Source organism: Oryctolagus cuniculus, chromosome 16 (genome assembly GCF_964237555.1).
Source record: "Oryctolagus cuniculus chromosome 16, mOryCun1.1, whole genome shotgun sequence".
Classification (NCBI taxonomy): Eukaryota; Metazoa; Chordata; class Mammalia; order Lagomorpha; family Leporidae; genus Oryctolagus; species Oryctolagus cuniculus.
This window is the reverse complement of record NC_091447.1, coordinates 67141465-67158308: the sequence shown is the minus strand read 5'-3', so window position 1 is coordinate 67158308 and position 16844 is coordinate 67141465. Positions and strand designations below refer to the sequence as shown.

At 57.2% G+C, this 16844-nt stretch overlaps 1 protein-coding gene across 3 annotated transcripts in view; it reads right to left on the bottom strand.

The window, feature by feature from the left end:
• DNMT1 (DNA methyltransferase 1) overlaps positions 1-15123 on the bottom strand; it is a 43448-nt gene extending 28325 nt beyond the window's left edge. Inside the window, exons 1-4 of one of the 3 annotated variants that reach the window (XM_070059151.1) lie at positions 14889-15123; positions 3143-3179; positions 1202-1309; positions 791-1007 (exon numbers count right to left, since the gene is read on the bottom strand). In XM_070059151.1, coding sequence (XP_069915252.1) covers positions 791-1007; positions 1202-1309; positions 3143-3179; positions 14889-14968 — 442 coding nt within the window. In that variant the 5' untranslated portion in view covers positions 14969-15123. Of the gene's footprint in view, positions 1-790; positions 1008-1201; positions 1310-3142; positions 3180-5068; positions 5088-14888 lie in introns of those variants that run through there. The other 2 variants (XM_070059152.1, XM_070059154.1) reach the window with 2 other exon arrangements.
• Between the last annotated feature and the right edge of the window lie 1721 nt (positions 15124-16844).

The window sequence follows — 16844 nt, the reverse complement described above, 5'->3', positions numbered from 1 at the left end:
GCTGAGAACCAGACCCCCGATCCAGTCCTAGGCCCTTTCACCTGCCTACCTCACATGCGCTTGGGACACTTAAATAAACCTACAGTTGGAAAATCAAGTAGGTTTTCTGTCAGGTGACTTGTGAACAAGTGTGGACTATCTCACATGAGGTGCTGAACGGTGAGGGACCAGCACCGGGGCACCGTGGGTTACGCGGCTGCTGGGACCCTGGCACTCCGTATCAGCACGGCTTCGAGTCTCGGGTACTCTTTCCTATGCAGCTGCCTGGGGAAGCAGCAGATCACGGTCCAAGGGCTCGGGTCCCTGCCACCTACATGGAAGACCGGGATGAAGTCCCTGGCTTCTGGCTTTGGCCTGACCCAACCCTGCCTACTGCAGCCACTTGGGATGTACCGGCGGATAGAAGCACTCGCTCTCTAATCCCCTCTAGCACACTCTGCCTTTCGAAAGAGTAAGCAAGTCTTGAAAAGGAGAAACATTCAGGACATGTCACTGTTTACCCTAGCGATCGTGGGGCTGACCAGGAGCCGCGACTGCCGCCACAGCATCGTGCCGGCTGTCACCAGCCCAAGGGGAAACCGAAATGCCCAGTGCGCTTTCTCCTGAGAGCCCATCACTTCCATACCTCCCAAAAGCAAAGATAAAGCTAGACTAAAGTCACCTACCCCCGCCCCCAACAAGGAAAAGCCTGAACTGGGGACCACCCACGCAGCTCTAGGTTAGCAGTCCACACGAATCCTGCCCCGGGGCAGGACTGGGCGCAGGTCAGCCACAAGCCCAGGGTCCTTACTCTTGGGCTCGCCATCGGCCTTGCTTCTCCTGGGCGTGCGAGCTTTGGCGCTGGGTTTGGGGGGTCTGCTGGGCTCCGCCATGCCCGCTCTCCGCTCTTCGCCGCTTGCCTGGCTCCCGTTTCCTACACAGCCGTTGGCGTCTCGGCTCAAGGCGTGAGCTCCGTTCAAGGACAAATCTTTATTTAAAAGGGATTTGACTTTAGCCAGGTAGCCCTCCTACAGCAGGAAAGGATAATTTAGGTAGCAGTGAATGTAAACAAGTGGCAGCGAGAGAACAGGGAAACGCACGTTTCCCTCACAATCATCAGGCAACAAGCAGAGCTGGGGGTTCCGCCCCCCTGGGCGGCCGGGGCACCGGGGAGGGGGTGCGGACGTCTTTCTAGAAGCCCAGGTGCCGGGCACCGACTTACCTCGGAGAGTTCTTCCTTATGCAACTTGGTTTCCAAGTCACACAACTGATTCTTTATTTCCGTTTGCAGAAATTCATGCAAGAGATTCAATTTCTCCCTCACGCACTCCTAAGGGGAGGACACAGCGTTAGCAGTCCAACCCCACACGCTGTTCACTCCCGGGCGAGGGCACACGGCGCACGAAGCTGCCTGGTCACGCCTCAGCGACGGAGCGGCAGGCAGTGCCGTCTCGGTCCGAGAAACTCAACATTTTGTGCAACAGGGCTGTGACGTTTCTATTGAGGTCACATCACTCCCATCTCCAAAGTGGAGAAAACAGGAAGATTAGGAGGGTTGGGCCGGCGCTGTGGCACAATGGGTAAAGCTACTCCCTGTGACGCCAGCATCCATGTGGGGAGCCAGTGGGAGTCCCAGCGGCTCCGCTTCCGATCCAGCTCCGTGCTAAGGTTCCTGGGAATGTAGCACAGGATGCCCCCAAACCCTGGGGCCCTGCATCCGCATGGGAGACCTGGAAGAAGCTTCTGGCTTCAATCTGGCCCAGCCATGGCAGTTGCAACCATCTGGGGTGTGAACCAGAGGGTGCAAGACTTCTCCATCTTTTCTCTTTATATGTAAACTGCCTTTCAAATAAAATGAATCTTAAGGAAAAAAAAGCCAGATGAGAGTCAGCTTTGTGGTGCAGGGGGTCCAGCAGCTGCCTGCAAGTCCAGCATCCCACGTGGCACTGCCCCAAGCCCCGGCTGCTCATCTTCAGATAATGTGCCTGGGAAAGCAGAAGATGGCCCGAGTCTACAGGCCCCTGTCCCCCACATGGCAGAGCCAGATGAAGATCCTGGCTCCTGGCTGCAGTGTGGCCCAGGACTGGCTACGGGGGCCATTAGGGAGTGAACTGGCAGACAGGATCTGTCACTCCGCCCTTCAAGTAAAAGGGGGGTGGGGCAAGATGGAGGGTCAGTGCTGCAGTGCAGCAGGTTAAACACGGCACAGACGTGAGCTCCAGCTGCCGGGCTTCTGATCCAGCTCCCTGCTGAGGCTCCAAGTGCTTGGGCCCCTGCCACCCACATGGGAGACCCCAGTGGAGTTCTGGCTCCATCCTGGCCCAGATCCGGTTATTGTGGCCATCTGGTCAGTGAACCAGGGGACAGGAGATTCTGTCATCTGCCATTGAAATGAATAGATCTAAAAAAGATGGAGACAGACACAGGTCGAGCACCCGTAACCCAAAAGTCTGGTATGTTCAAAAATCTGGCACCGAGTGCTAGCATGCCCACACGGGTGGAAAGCTGCACCCTGACCCCCTGGTGCGTCAGTTGGAATCCAGATGTACTAACAGTATGTGAGACTACCTTTAGGCCATGTGTAGAAGGTACACATGGAACAGCTTCTACAAACAGCCCAAAATACTCAATAACACTTGCGGCCCCAGGCATTCTGGATAAGAGACTCCATCTGTCCCGATGTGGATCAGAGTAGAAGTGTGCCTTTGAAGACACTGTTACCCAGACAGGCTGGTCCATCTGCAGCACAGTGTGGGGACACTGGACAAGACCTTCCATCTTCCAAACCTCGTGGCAGAGGCCAGCGTCGTGGCACCGCAGGTTAAGCTGCCCCCTGCAATGCTGGCCTCCCACGTGAGCACTGGTTGGAGCCCCAGCTGGTCCGCCTTCCATCCAGCTGCCTGCTACTGTGCCTGGACAGCAGAGGACGGCCGGAGAGCTCGGGCCCCTGCACCCACGACCTGGCCCAGCCCTGGCTGTTGTGACCATTTGGGCGGTGAATCCACACACGGAAGACCCTGTCTTTCTCTGTAACTCCACCTCTCAGAGATTTTAAGAAAAACTATTGGAAAAGGAGCCAGTTCCACTTGGGCAAGTTTCTTTGGGAGCTACAGCATCTGGAACAGTCACCTCAGGAGTGAGCATATTTGAAGGCAGGCATTACCTTCTCTGTCAGGCTGTCTCTTTCCAAATCTTTGAGCCTGGAACAAGAAACAAAGACGAGGCTTGTTAGCAACTCTGTTCACCTCAAAGTCATTGCCACAGTTCAAGAATTTTAAAGACACGTTTCACACATGAGCATTACCAAAAGTGGTTTTTCCCCTCTGATGTCTAGAATGTTCCACACGAATGCCCACATGTTAAGAAGTCATTTGCGGGGCCAGCTACTCTACAATACCAGAATCCCGTGTCAAAGGTTTGAGTCCCAGCTGCTCCACTTCCCTGCTAGTGTGTCTGGAAAAGGTAACAAGGAAGTGGCCCAAGCACCTGGGCCCCAGCACCCAGGTGGGGAGACCTGCAATGGAGTTCTTGGCTCCTGGCTTTGGCCTGGCCCAGTTCCAGTCATTACAGCCATTAGGGGAATGAACCAGTGGATGGAAGACTGTTTCTCTGTCACCCCCACCCCCACCCCCCATGACTGCTTTGAGTAAATTTTAACAAAAAGTCATCTGATCTGGAGGAGGTCCCCTTTCGGGGTCACTTTTCTGATGGTGAGAGGCTACGGGGCTCCCTGGTAGAATAAGCACTGTTTCTGAAGATCCTGGGAGGCAGCGGCAGGTCAGGTTGGGGCCTTCTGTAAATTAGAGACCTTCAGCTGGCCTCTCTCCAGCTGGGGCTGACAGGGGCCTGCGGAGGGTGTGCCACCGCGTGGCCCGTGTCAGGAGCCCGGGACCAGGGCTATGCTGTGGAGCCCAGCCAGCCCCTGTTCCCAGAGATGTGCAGGGGCGCTAGAGAGGGCGAGAGAAGCCAGCTGTGCCTCGGAGCCCCGAGACCTCATCCTCTGGGACGTGAGTCCCTAATCGCTCTCGGGGCGGGGTGGGGCGGGTCTGGCTGGAAGACCAGGCCCGATTTGATGACTGAGAATTAGCAATTCCCCTCTCCGGAGGCACAGGATGGGAAATGAAGAGAAGACACCGTTCCTAGCCTGGGGTAGACCACTGGCTGCAGGGCGACAACAGCTCCAACGGCTGGGGGGCGTCTGTCTGTGCTGCGAGGATGCTCTGGGCAGGGACCAGGCCCGTCATCTCCGCAAGCTCCCACCTGGCACGCACAGATCAGGTGCCAGCTCACCCCGCTGGCCTTCAGGGGCCACGTGCAGGCAGCAAGGCCGGGGATGTGAGTGGTGGGCTTTGGTAGACCCCACGTCATACCCTCAAGTGACGCAGGGGAGCCTGGTCCCCGCTTCCTACTTCCAACACCACTCTCAACTGCGGGCACGTACTGTGTGCCAGGCCCTGTACCAGGTAAGGAGCTGGGTGACCAGACGTGGGCGCCACCAGGCAGGCAGTGGCAGGCAAGGCCTTTCTGAACAAAGGACACTTGGCAAATAGCATCTGACACAGTGGATGTCACCACTGTAACGAGGAACTTCCAGAACCAAACAGAGCCCCTTCCAAGCCACAGTCATGCCACCCTGGCAGTGGCAGGCTCCAGGAAGACCCCTTGGTGGTCAGTGGCACAGCGGGCACTTCCAGCCAGAGGCATACATGCCACTGCCACAGTGGGACCTCCCGCCCCTTGTCATCCCTCAAACCTGTGGTCAGGACACAGCTCCTCCCTCCCAGCTGCAGTCCCCTGATGCTAGGCTACCCCAGGGCCCGCCTCCGCGCCCTGTTCAGAGTGCAGGCGCCTCCCGCTTGGGGGCTCAGGACGCACCCGCGGGTGTGAGTGCTTCCAACCCTGCCCAGCGAGGACTGAAACAAAGGGAGCTTCAGGAGACGAACGCCTGAACGCCTGCCCGGGAAGACTGGATTGAACCTGCCTGGCCTCAGAACGGAAGTGGCGAAGCCGGGCGGGCCTGCCCTCCCCGCCTGCTGGAGGGACCTCGAATCCAGCCTCTCCCCAGAACACTGGGCATGCCGCCGCCTACCTGCGATCTGCTCGTAACCACGAGGACTGGACGCGGACGGCAGGGACCCAGCAGAGGCCTCGGAGGACACACGCTCGGCTCCCTGCCAGCCGCGATCTCGTGATTCATTCCTCGTTGCTTCCCTCAGAGATTAGTCACGGACTCACAGGAGGGCACTTCAAAGTTCGTGGAAACGTTGAATGCGAAGCTCGCTGGAGCGCGAGGAGACCGAGACCCACACGCTTTCCGCAAACTCTGGGATGTGTCCTCGTGCAGGTAGCGCACAGCAACAACCAGGAGGTCAGGGCTGAGCAGGCCCCGAACCAGGCAGAGGGAAGAGCTCAGAGAGCAGCCAACTACGAAGGCCGTCCCGCAAGTCAAGAGTCTGGGGCTGGCGTCTGGGCGAGCCGTGGAGACGCCCGCACCCCACATCAGAGCGCCTGGGGTGAACAGCCGGCTCCAGGACAGGCGTTGCAATGCCGCCGGGGCTTACGCAGCAGCTTGGGTTCCTGGCTCCTGCTTCCGGTCTGGCCCAGCCCTGACTGTTTAGGGAGTGAGCCACAATGGACAGGGGAACTCTATCTCCAGGGCAGGTGAGGAGGGACCACCCAAGATGTTATCTGAGGACAATAGAAGACAATAGATCCAAGATGTCACACCTGACACCGGCCGGACCAGAGCAGAGGAGCCTGGGCAGATGTGATTAAGGTTATAGCCATTGAGATGGCGAGATTATCCGGATGATCCCTGGAGGCCCAGTCTAATCACTGGAGTCCGTATGAGCACAGAACCTTCCCAGCTGCCCTGCTAGGGAGGTGCAAGGACTCAGCCTATGGCCACCGGCTTTGAAGACAGAGCAGGGAGGCCATAATCCAAGGAAGAGGCAGCCTCGTGGGAACCTGGGATGGCCTGGGAATGGCCCTCAGCTTACAACCAGCAAGAACACGGGTAAGAGGGGCAGCGGGTCAACCACTTCGGACGCCTGCATCCCCCGTCAGGGCGCCAGCTCAAGTCCCAGCTAGTGTTTCCAATCCAGCGCCCCGACATACCAGGGAGGGCAGCACGTGGTGGGCCCCTGCCACCCAGGAGGGAGACCCAGAGGAAGGTCTGGGATTCTGGTTTCAGCCTGACTCAGCCCTAGTTAGCGCAGGCATTGGGGAGAGAACCAGCAGATCGAAGAGTTCTCCCCATTACTCTTCCACAAAATAAACACTTTAAGAAAATGGAGACCTATCTCCGTCTCCTTTGTTACTCTGCCTTTCAAATAAAACCAAATAAAAAAAACAGGATTCAAATAGCAGTTCCGATGCCACTGGGGACACCCACCCAGCTCCATTTCTATTTTTAATGACTCATTTCTGAAAGGCAGAGTTAGAGAGCGAGGTCTTCCATCCACCTGCTTACTCCCCAGATGGCTGCGATGAGGCTGGAAGGCTGCAACGCCATCCGGGTCTCCCGCACAGGTGGCAGGAGTTCAAGCATTCGGGCTGCTTTTCCAGGCATGGGCCACATTCCTGGGGGATGCCGGCATCGCTGACGACCGCTTTCCCTGCCCGCGGCACCACGATGCCGGCTCCCTGTCCACGTCTGGCTCCAGCTTCCTGCCGGGCAGTGCCCTGGGAGGCAGCACGGGCTCAAGGAGCTGGGTCCCCAACGCTCCCATGGGAGACAGACTCTGTTCTGGGCTCCTGGCTTCCACTTGGCTATTACAGGCATTTAGGAAGTGAATCAGCATACGGAAGATCTCTCCTTCTCGGTCTTAAAGTGAAAATAAGCTAAGAGTGGGACCCAAGTCTGACCACCACAGGAAACCGATTCCTGCTCACACCCTGGAAGAACAGGAAACGGATGCCACCAGAAACCTCCAGAATGGGGTGGCGCCTGCACACACTTCCATTTTCGTCTGGGGAGACCCTACCAGGCTCCTGACCCACAGAACCCTAAGGTAGCAAACACGTGCTATCGACCTGAGCCACGGAGTCGGTGCAGCCTCAAATCCTTAACGTCTGGGTGGGAAGGAAGGAAACAAGACAGCCCTCGAGTTTTAGGAGCAAAAAGTACCTCGATGGTTATTCGGCAGCTAGAAATTAGAACTGGCTCGAGAGGCCTCTAAGTCGCAGGGAGGGGCTGGTGTCATGGCGCAGGATCAGCCGCTGCCTGGGAGGCCAGCGTCGCACACTGGAGTCCCAGTTTGAGTCCTGGCTGCCCCGCTGCCGACTCAGCTCCTCGAGACAGATGACGGCCCAAGTGCTTGGGTCCCTGCCACCCATGTGGGATGATGGAATCCTAGGCTCCTTGACCAGAACTGGGCCAGTTCTGGTCATATGGGGAGTGTGAACCCGCAGATAAAGATCGGCCTCTTCTCTGTCCCTCTGCCTTTCTAATAAGTAAACTTTTAAAGAGAAAAAATAAGAAACCGCAGGGAACCCCTCCCAACACCCCGATCACTGAGCGCAAGTTCTCGGACTGGAAGAGACGAGAGCCAGGAGCACAGAAGGAGGTTCAGGACGTCAGGGAACAAAGAGGCCTCCCGATAGTACACAGCTCACAAAAACCAAGCACGCGCGGAGCGACGAAGCGTGACGAGACCTTGGCACAGAGACCAAGGGGACGGGTCGTGCTACCAGAAGGCAGCTGAAGGGCAAGGCTGGGAAGAGAAGCAAACCCACACCTCGTCCGCACAGGGGATGAATCACCACATCAGCATCTGCCTGGTGTCAGACTCGCGCCCTCGGAGTTTAAGTCACGTACTCCTAACAGCATCAACTACGAGGGCACTTCCAAAGGTTCGTGCCAGCGGCCGGTATAGTGCTGCAGGTTAGGCTGCCACCTGCAAGGCCGGCATCCCGTTTGAGTCTCGGCTGCTCCACTTCCCAACCAGCTCCTTGCTGATGTGCCTGCGAAAAAGGCAGTAGATGGCCCGATGGCTTGGGTCCCTGCCACCCACATGGGAGACCAGGCTCTAACCTGGCTCAGCCTCAGCAGTTGAAGCCATTTGAGGGAGTGAATCAAACATTGGAAGCTCTTTCCTTCTGTCTCTCCCATCACTTTAACTGCCTTTCAAATCTTTTAATGAAAACGTTCGTGAAAACCAGAATTAAAAGTTCCAGGGGCTGGCACTGTGGCCCTGCAGGTTCAGCTGTGGCCTGCAATGCTGGCATCCCACGTGAGCACCAGTTCGAGCCCTGGCTGCTCCACTTCCGATCCAGCTTCCTGCTACTGCTCCTAGGAGAGCACTGCAAGACGGGCCGAGTCCTCGGGCCCCTGCCACCCACGTGGGCGCCCCGGATGGAGGCTCGAGCTCCCGGCTCCAGCCTGGGCTGTGGCCATGTGGGGCGAGAACAGCAATGGAGGATCTGTCTCTTCCCTTCTCCCTGTAACTCTGCCTTTCAAACAAACCTTTAAGTATACATGTATGTTCATTTTGGTGCAAAAAAGTATCATAGTATGTACATGTCCAAGTATGGAAAATCTTATGAAAAACTATACATGGATTTCAATAAAGTTTCTGCATTAAGATAAATGTACCCTTTTAAAAGACTTACTTGAAATGCAGAGAGGAAGAGACCTTCCATCTGCCAGGTCACTGCCCAAAGGGTCCGTCAGGTCAGGGCCAGGAACTCCACCCCGGTCTCCTACGTGGGTACAGGGGCCAAGTACTTGAGCCATCCCCTGCTGCCTCCCAGGCCCAGTAACAGGAAGCTGGATTGGAAGCGGAGCAGCCAGGACTCCAACTGGTGCTCCGATTTGGGACGCAGGCATTGCAAGCAGCAGCCTAGCTTAACTTGCTGGACCGCAGTGCTTGCCCCACCCTCCTTTAAGATTTGAAAGGAAGAGTCCCAGAGGGAGGGAGAGACAGATCCACTGGTTCACTCCCCAGATGGCCACAGTAGCTGCAGTTGGGCCAGTCCCAAGCCGGCAGCTTCCTCTGGGTCTCCCATGTGGGCGCAGGGCCCCAAGCACTTGGGTCACCCTCTGGTGCTTTCCCAAGCGCATTAGCGGGGAGCTGGCCCAGAAATGGAGTAGCTGGGACTTGAACCAGCGCCCATGTGGGATGCCGGTGTTGCAGGCGGCAGTTTTACCTGCTACGCTACAACACCGGCCCCTCGCCCCTTCCAATTCCATCCCCCTCCCTCCCCCCAGCCCGGAACATGAAAGTACCCCGGTGCACTGCTGCACCAACAGCTCCCTTGGTGTCAGGTCCGCACACTGTTCACGCATGAACCAGTGATGAAGGCCTCTGGAAACACACCTGACACACTCAGACACACTCAGGCAGTCCCCGTAACGCCCCCGTAGCCCCATCCCCGTTTCAGGGATGGACCACCAAGGCGCCAAGAGCTTAGAGAAGTTAGCCACAAGGCCAGCTGGGGCAGCATCTGACCCCCGTGGTCCACACCCCCAGACCCCCCACAGCAGGAGAGAGAACAGGACAGGCCACGCTAGCTTCGTCCCAGTCAAGGCAGCGGCAGAATCAGACCTAGGACCCCGCGGTGCAGTGTGATCTTATCACAGAAGGGCTGGCAGATAACCAAGCTACGATGATTACAAAGGCTCATCAGTTGGAGGAGGCAGGCTGCCGCGGTCCGTGTGCAAATCCAGGCTTCTTTACAAGGCAGAAGTACGGCCTGCAAACGTCTCCAAGTCTACCGGGCATCAGCCACAGCCCAAGATCAGCACCAACTTGCACGCTGCAAAGGCATAGGTGGGGTGCCCTGAGGAGACCCACCCCCTTCTCACGCAGGTCCGAGTACAGGCTCGAGAACCCACGGCCAGCAGCCTGCCGGGGGCAGAGCAGGGAAGCCAGCCTCCCGCGGGTTTGCTCCGCGTGCTCTCTGAAGATGGTCTCCACTGCTGTGAGCAGAGTGCATGCTGGGGCTGCGGATGGAATTCTGGTCCCCAGGTTCCATGCCCCACGCAGAGCCTGCGGCAGGAAGCCACCAGCCCCCACTCGCGTCTGAAGGCAATTACACTTCCACTCTAGAGAGATCTGAGCGGCAGCAAGGAGACAGGAGGAAGACACTTGCACCGTGCAGATGGCGGCAGCTGGAACAGAACAAGCAGCTGAGAAACGGGCTTGTTGGGGCCGGCAGCGTGGCGCAGCAGGTCAAGTCACCGCTTCCAACACCGGCATCCCATCCCAGACGGCCAGTACGAAGTCCCTGCTGCTCTGCTTCCAACCTCGTTCCCTGCCAATGCACCCGAGAAAGCAGAAGATGGCCTGAAGTGCTTGGGGCCCTGCCGCCCACAGAGGAGACCCCGATGGAGGTTCTGGCTCCCGGATTCAGCCTGTCCCAGCCCCAGCTGCTGTGGCCATTTAGGGAGCAAATCAGCAGTTAGAAGATCTGTCAGTCTTTCAAACAAGATTTAAAAAAGAGGGGCCAGCACTGTAGGCTATGCCTCCGCCTGCGGCGCCAGCATGCTATATGGACGCCAGGTCATGTCCCCGCTGCTCCTCTTCAGATCCAGCTCTCTGCTTACGGCCTGGGAAGGCAGTGGAAGACGGCCCAAATGCCTGGGCCCCTGCACTCACATGGGAGACCTGGAAGAAGCTTCTGGCTCCGGATCAGCCCAGCTCTGGCCATTGGCCATTTGGGGAGTGAACCAGCGGATGGAAGACTCTTCTCTGCCTCTCAAGTAAATAAAATCTTCTAGAAAAAACAGGCTTGCCTATAAAGGCACGAAGTATAAAAGACTTGAGGTATATTTTACTTAAAAAATTACAAGACTTAGAAATCCAAATGTTGAAACTACTTTCTAGTAACCTTATCCATCTGATAGAACTACAAGGGAACTTCAGAAGGTTTACAGAAAACGGAATTAAGATTCTGATAAACAAAATCTGAAATTCATATTTGTAATGCACAAGAGCTTTGAGAAGCTGGGCGCCGGCGCTGTGGCATAGCGGGTCGGGCCACCGCCTGACCCCGGCTCCCTGCTCACACTGACCCGGGAAGCAAAGGCGATGGCTCCAGGCACTAGATTCCCGCCACCCACCCACCCAGGAGACCTGGATGGAGTCCCCCGCTTCCTGCTTCTGCCGGGCCCAGGCTAGCATTCAGCATCAGGGAGTGCACCAGCCGATAGGTGCTCTGTCTCCACACAGACAAGAAGCTGCCATACAGGTACAAGAGCAGTCACCAAGGCTGTCCAAGGGAGGACCGGTCTAACCCAGCTCCTAGCGTGCCGTTCAACCGGATTTTAGAAGCTCTTGGATTACACTTCTAGTCTTCCCTCCGTCAAGACAAGTCATGCCTTTACTTACAAACCTAAGTTTCAGGGACTATTGGATGCACCTTTGTGTATGTACTTTTTACGCAAGGAAACGTTTCCAAGCATAGAAGTCAGTTGAGAGGCTCAAATAGAACTAAAGCCTGCGGTACAGGGGGCTAAGCAGCCACCAGGATGCCCGCGCCCCATGTCGCACAGCCGGCTCCCTCCTGGCCACTCGGCACCTCCACCCCACTTTCTTGCATCATGATGCGCCTGGGAGGCGGCGTGTGCCAGCCCAAGCACTTGGGGTCCCGACTCCTGGCCATCTGGCCTAGGCCTGGCTGCTGCGGCCGTTTGGGGAACGAGCCAGCAGGTAGAAGCTCACTCTCCTTGTCTCTCCCTCCCATCACTCTGCCTTTCAAATGAGTCTTCAAGGAAGAATAGGCCGACCGAGGGTCACCAAACACATACCAAACAGGGGACTATGGGCTGACGCTTGGCACAGCGGTTCAGACATGGCTTGGGGTGCTAACTCGCATCCTGTCCTAGTGTCCGAGTTCTGACTCCAGCTTCTTTAATGCACACCCTGGGAAGAAGTTGGGTTCCTGCCACTCATGGCAGAGCTGAACAATTCCACACTTGGGCGGATCCCAGTTGCTGCTGGCATTTGAGTACTGACCGAGTAGATGGAATCTCTCTACCTTTCCAACAAGGATTTTTTAAAAACTTTAGGAAGAGAACCTAGGATGAACTGAGAATTCTAGGACTCACCTAAAGATACTCAAAAGTAGCCAAGAAACACCCACCCACGCCCAGTAGAGCCCCTGGGCCCGTGGCCTAGTCACAGCCCCTAACTGAAGGGACCTTCCCGGGACTCCCTGCCTCCTAGCCTTTAACTCCTGCAACTCCCAAGCTTAAGAACCCTTGAGGAGTCAAGGAGGTCATTCGAAGCACTTCCCATGGGGCAGCATCGTACAGCGGGTAAAGCCACCACCTACACAACGCCAGTACCCCACACGGGAGCTGGTTCCTTCCTGCTGCTCTACCTCCGACCCGGCTCCCTGCCAATGCCCTGGGAAACAGCAGAGGACAGCCCAAGTTCTTGGGCTCCTGCTCCCCTCGTGGGAGACCTAGAGGAAGCTCCTGGCTCAGGCCTGGCCCAGCCCCCAGCTGTTGAGACCATCCAGAGAATGAACCAGCAGACGGAAGGACTCTGTCTCTCCCTTTAACTCGTTCGAGTAAAAGAATGTTAATAAACTCAGGTTAAGTTTAAAAAACAAGGTACCTCCCAGTTAGGGGCTGATAAGCGGACCTGGAGAAAAGCCAAAACTGCTGTTGGCAATGTTAGGGGAGCCTCTGTGTACCAAGCGTATTCTCAGTGAACCCGATACGAGTTCAACGCCCGGATCACGCGTCTTCAGATGACGCGATAGCATACGCTCGTCCAAGGTCACCAAGGAGCTGGTGAAGGTAGAATTCAGACAAAACTGGGTCCAAACTCCTGATTAGGCCACAAAAGCCAGTACTTGTCCAATTCTGCTTCCGCCTCAAGTTAGCTTAGGGGCAGGCATGCGGCGCGGCAGCTAGATTGCTGCCCGGGATGTCGGCATCCTATATCGGAATGCCGGGGTTCCAGACCCGAGTCCTCCGCTTCTGATCCAGCTCCCTGCTAACCCACACCCTGGGAGGCGGTGGGTGATGGCTTAAGTACTTGGGCCCCTGCCACCCAGAGGGGCTGTACCCAGGCAAGTCCAGGGTTCCTGGCTTCAACGTGGCCCAGCCCCAACACCTGGGGAATAAGACAGTAGATGAAAAAACCTCACAGCTTTTCAGACAGAACTGGGGGGATGCAGATCATGGTAAAAATGATTCAGCGAGGCCGGTGCTACAGCACAGTAGGTTAATCCTCTGCCTGCGGCGCCGGCATCCCATATGGGTGCCGGTTCTAGTATCAGCAGCTCTTCTTCCAACCCAGCTCGCTGCTATGGCTTGAGAAGACAGAAGATGGCCCAAATGCTTGGGCCCCTGCACCCACGTGGGAGACCTGGAAGACGCTCTTGGCTCCGGATTGGCTCAGCTCTGCTGCGGGCGTTGCAACCATTTAGGGAGTGAACCAGCAGACTGAAGACCCCTCTCTAACTCTACTTCTCAAATAAAAATTTTCTTTAAAGAAAAAGTTATTCAACAAGACACACTTACCCACTCTTCACTGTGGTGAAGTAATTTAAGGGCCCGGTGTGGTGGCACAGTGGGTTAGGACACCACCTGCGATACCAGCCTGGGGGTGCTGGTTGGAGTCCAGAGTGCGCTACCTCCCGTCCAGCTCGCTCTTTATGTACCCGGGAAGGCAGCGGAAGACGGCCCAAGTGCCCGGAGCCCCTACACCCGCATCAGAGCCCCCGATGGAATCCTAGGCTCCTGGTTTCCTTGCACAATTTGTGGAGTGAATCAGTCGATGGGAGCTCTCTATCTCTATATCTCTGTATGTCTTTGAAACAAACAAATCCACCGAGAACAAAAGACTCCCACCCGCATCTTACCCCACCTCCAAATGCCTGGCATGACTCCCCAGCCCTCCCCCCCCGGGGGGGGGGGTAAATTTTAGAGTAGCAGCCACGAGAGGGTACACAGACCCGGCTGGAAGCGCCCAGGCCCGGCCAGGCTTCGCGTGACTCATGCACACCTCCCTCGCAACAAGTTTTCAGGAATGAATCGATGCCCTCCAGGATCCAAAGACCAGGGCCCATGTTCCCGCCCAACGCTGTGCGCCGAAGCCTCGACGGAGTCATCAATTACTGCGGCCGGGGCCCCCGACATTGGCCACCGGCCCCCTACACACACGCGCGCGCTGCAAAACTCAGCGACTTTGGTGCCCACAGCTCCCAGCTGCAGGTTTGCTAGAAGTGACCATTGAGTAGCCTGCAGGCTGCTAGGATCCGGGCCCTGGCACTAACCCCTGCGTGCACGGAACACGCCTTGCCCGGCGGGGCGAGGAAGACCCCTGCAGTCCCCAGGTGACCCAAGGGGGAGGAGGGAGCCCCCCACGGAAACCCAGGCTCGCCAACGTGGGCCCCGCGCTCCGGGGACCCCCATTGGGCAAGGTCCATCCCTGGAGGCCGTGATCGGGACACACAGCTCGGGGGCTACCCGGGAGCCCCCTGAAGCGCCCCCAGAGAATCGGGCCGGGCGCCGGAAGTGGAAGCCCGAGTGTCGGGGCCGGGGGCTGTCCGGAGGCCCCGGGCTGCCCACTTCCTGCGCGACCAGGCTGGCGGCAGGAGCCCGGCCCACGGCCGCTCGGAAAGACAGGGACTGCGAAGTTTGTCGTGTTTAGGGCAGGGCGAGGGGCAAAGAATCCAACGAGACGCCACCCCCAAGTTTCTAGTCACCAAGGAGCTACGAGGGGCCTCGGCCCATTTTGGCGCCAAATGCCCAGGGACGCGCGCGACCGGAAGTGCCACCCGGCCCGCGCCAACCGCCGCCGCGCGCCCCACTGCCCAGCGCATGCGCGCCCGGCTGTCAGCAGCGACCACGGGCCACCCTGAGGGGAAGCCACCCCCCACCCCGGCGCCCTGCCTCCCACCCCCCACCCCAGCCCCAAGTCCAGGCCCCCACCCCACGCAGCACCTACCGCCTACGGACATCATCGGGCAGCGAGATGGCCGGGGCGGCCAGAGCAGGCACACGGGCTGGGGCGGTGCGGGCCGGCATCGCGGACGCTGCAGCAGAAGCGGCAGCAGCAGCGCAGGCAGCCCCGGCTTTTCGCGCGGAAACCAACGGGGAGGGGCAGCGCGCAGAGGCGGTGTCTACCACCCCGGCCCTGGCGCAGGGGAAGGCGGGACGTACCACGCAGAGGAGGCCGTACCATGTGCAGGCGGGCCGATGGAGCGCGGCGCGCATGCGCGAGGTGGGCACACTCCCCTATGCGGGGCAATGGGCTCGTCCGAGCGCCTGCGTGTGCTCCGGAGCGGAGCTCGGGGCGCTGTGCCCGCGGCGAGTCATTCGTTCATTCATTCTCTGGCGTGCTGGGGATCTAGCAGCGAGTAGCCGCGGGGGGTTAGGAGCGTGTGAGCGCTCGAGTGGAGGTCCTCGGTTCCGAGCCAGCCTCCATCCGTGTGCGCGCCCCGTGACCTTGCACAGGGCACCGGGGCTCATCCGTGAGCCCCGACTAATTGGGGATGCACCGGGATCTGTAGCGAGCACCGAGGATCTCACGTTACCCGGGGGCCGGGGACACAGGGGGAGGACAGCCTCCTCAGTAGCTAATGCCGGGAGACTTGGATAACCTCACGCAACGGAACAGACCCCAACCCTTACCCTTCACCGTCTATAAAAACTCAATGGAATAAAGGGGCCGGCAGGATGGTGCTGCGGTTTGCGAGGCCAACAGACCGCATCAGAGCGCTGCATGGAGTCCCAGCCCCTAGGCTTCTAGCCCAGCTCCCTGCTGGTGCGCTTGGGAGAGCCCGGGGAAGATGGCCCAAGTGCTTGGTTCCCTCCACCACATGGGAGGCCCAGATGGAGCTGCAGGCTCCTGCTTTCGGGCCGTTTCGGGTTTGGAGAGCAAACCAGGAAACGCAAAATTCTAACTCATAACTAAAAAAAAAAAAACAAAAACAAAAACAAAAAACACATTAAAGACCTAAGTGTGGGACCTGCAACTACAGGGAACACACATGGGAGAAAGCTCCAGGATATGGATTCGGGAATGGCTCCCTGGATAGGACAAAAGCTAACAAAGGGGAATCCATCAAGCTTAAAAACATATGCACAGCAAAGCAAACAGTGAAAAGGCAACACACGGAATGGGAGAAGATATTTTAACCGTCTGATGAGGATATCCAGAATAAAATAATTCTTACAAAACAAGTAACTCCATGTAGAAGTAAGCCAAGGATTTAAATACAGTTACCCAAAGATGTACAAGCTGGGAAAATGTGCTGATCACCAGGCATCAGGGAAATGCAAATCTAAACCACTGAAGTTCTCACCCCACGCCTGTTAAGGTGGCCACTACTGGGGCAGGCTACAGAGTCAGCATCCCATATCAGAGCGTTGGTTCTAGTCCCGACCGCTCCGCTTCGGATCCTGCTCCCTGCTAATGCTCCCGGGAAGGCAGCCCAGGACGCCCTTGTGACCCATGTGGGAGAGCTAGACGGAGTTCTGGGCTCCTGGCCGCTGTGGCCATTTGGGGAGTGAACCATCAGATGGGAAGGTCTCCCCCCCCCTCCCCATACACACACCTCACTCTGCCTTTCATAAACAAAGAAATCTCGAAGAACACAAAAGACAATCACTATCAATTTTAAACATTAGTGACAACATGGAGACATTGGAACCCTTGCTCTGTTGGCAGTGAGATAAAGTGGTGCAGCCATCAAGGAGAACAGGAGAAGTTCCTTAAAAAATTATAAATAGAATTAACACATGATCTGGCCATCCCACTTCTGGGTTTATATTCAAAAGAGTTGAAAACAGGATGTTCGACGTATTTGCATACTCATCTTCATTATAGCATTCTCCACAGTAGCCCAGGGTAGAAGCAATCCAAATGTTCTTCAGATAAACAGAAGAAATGTGGGGGCCC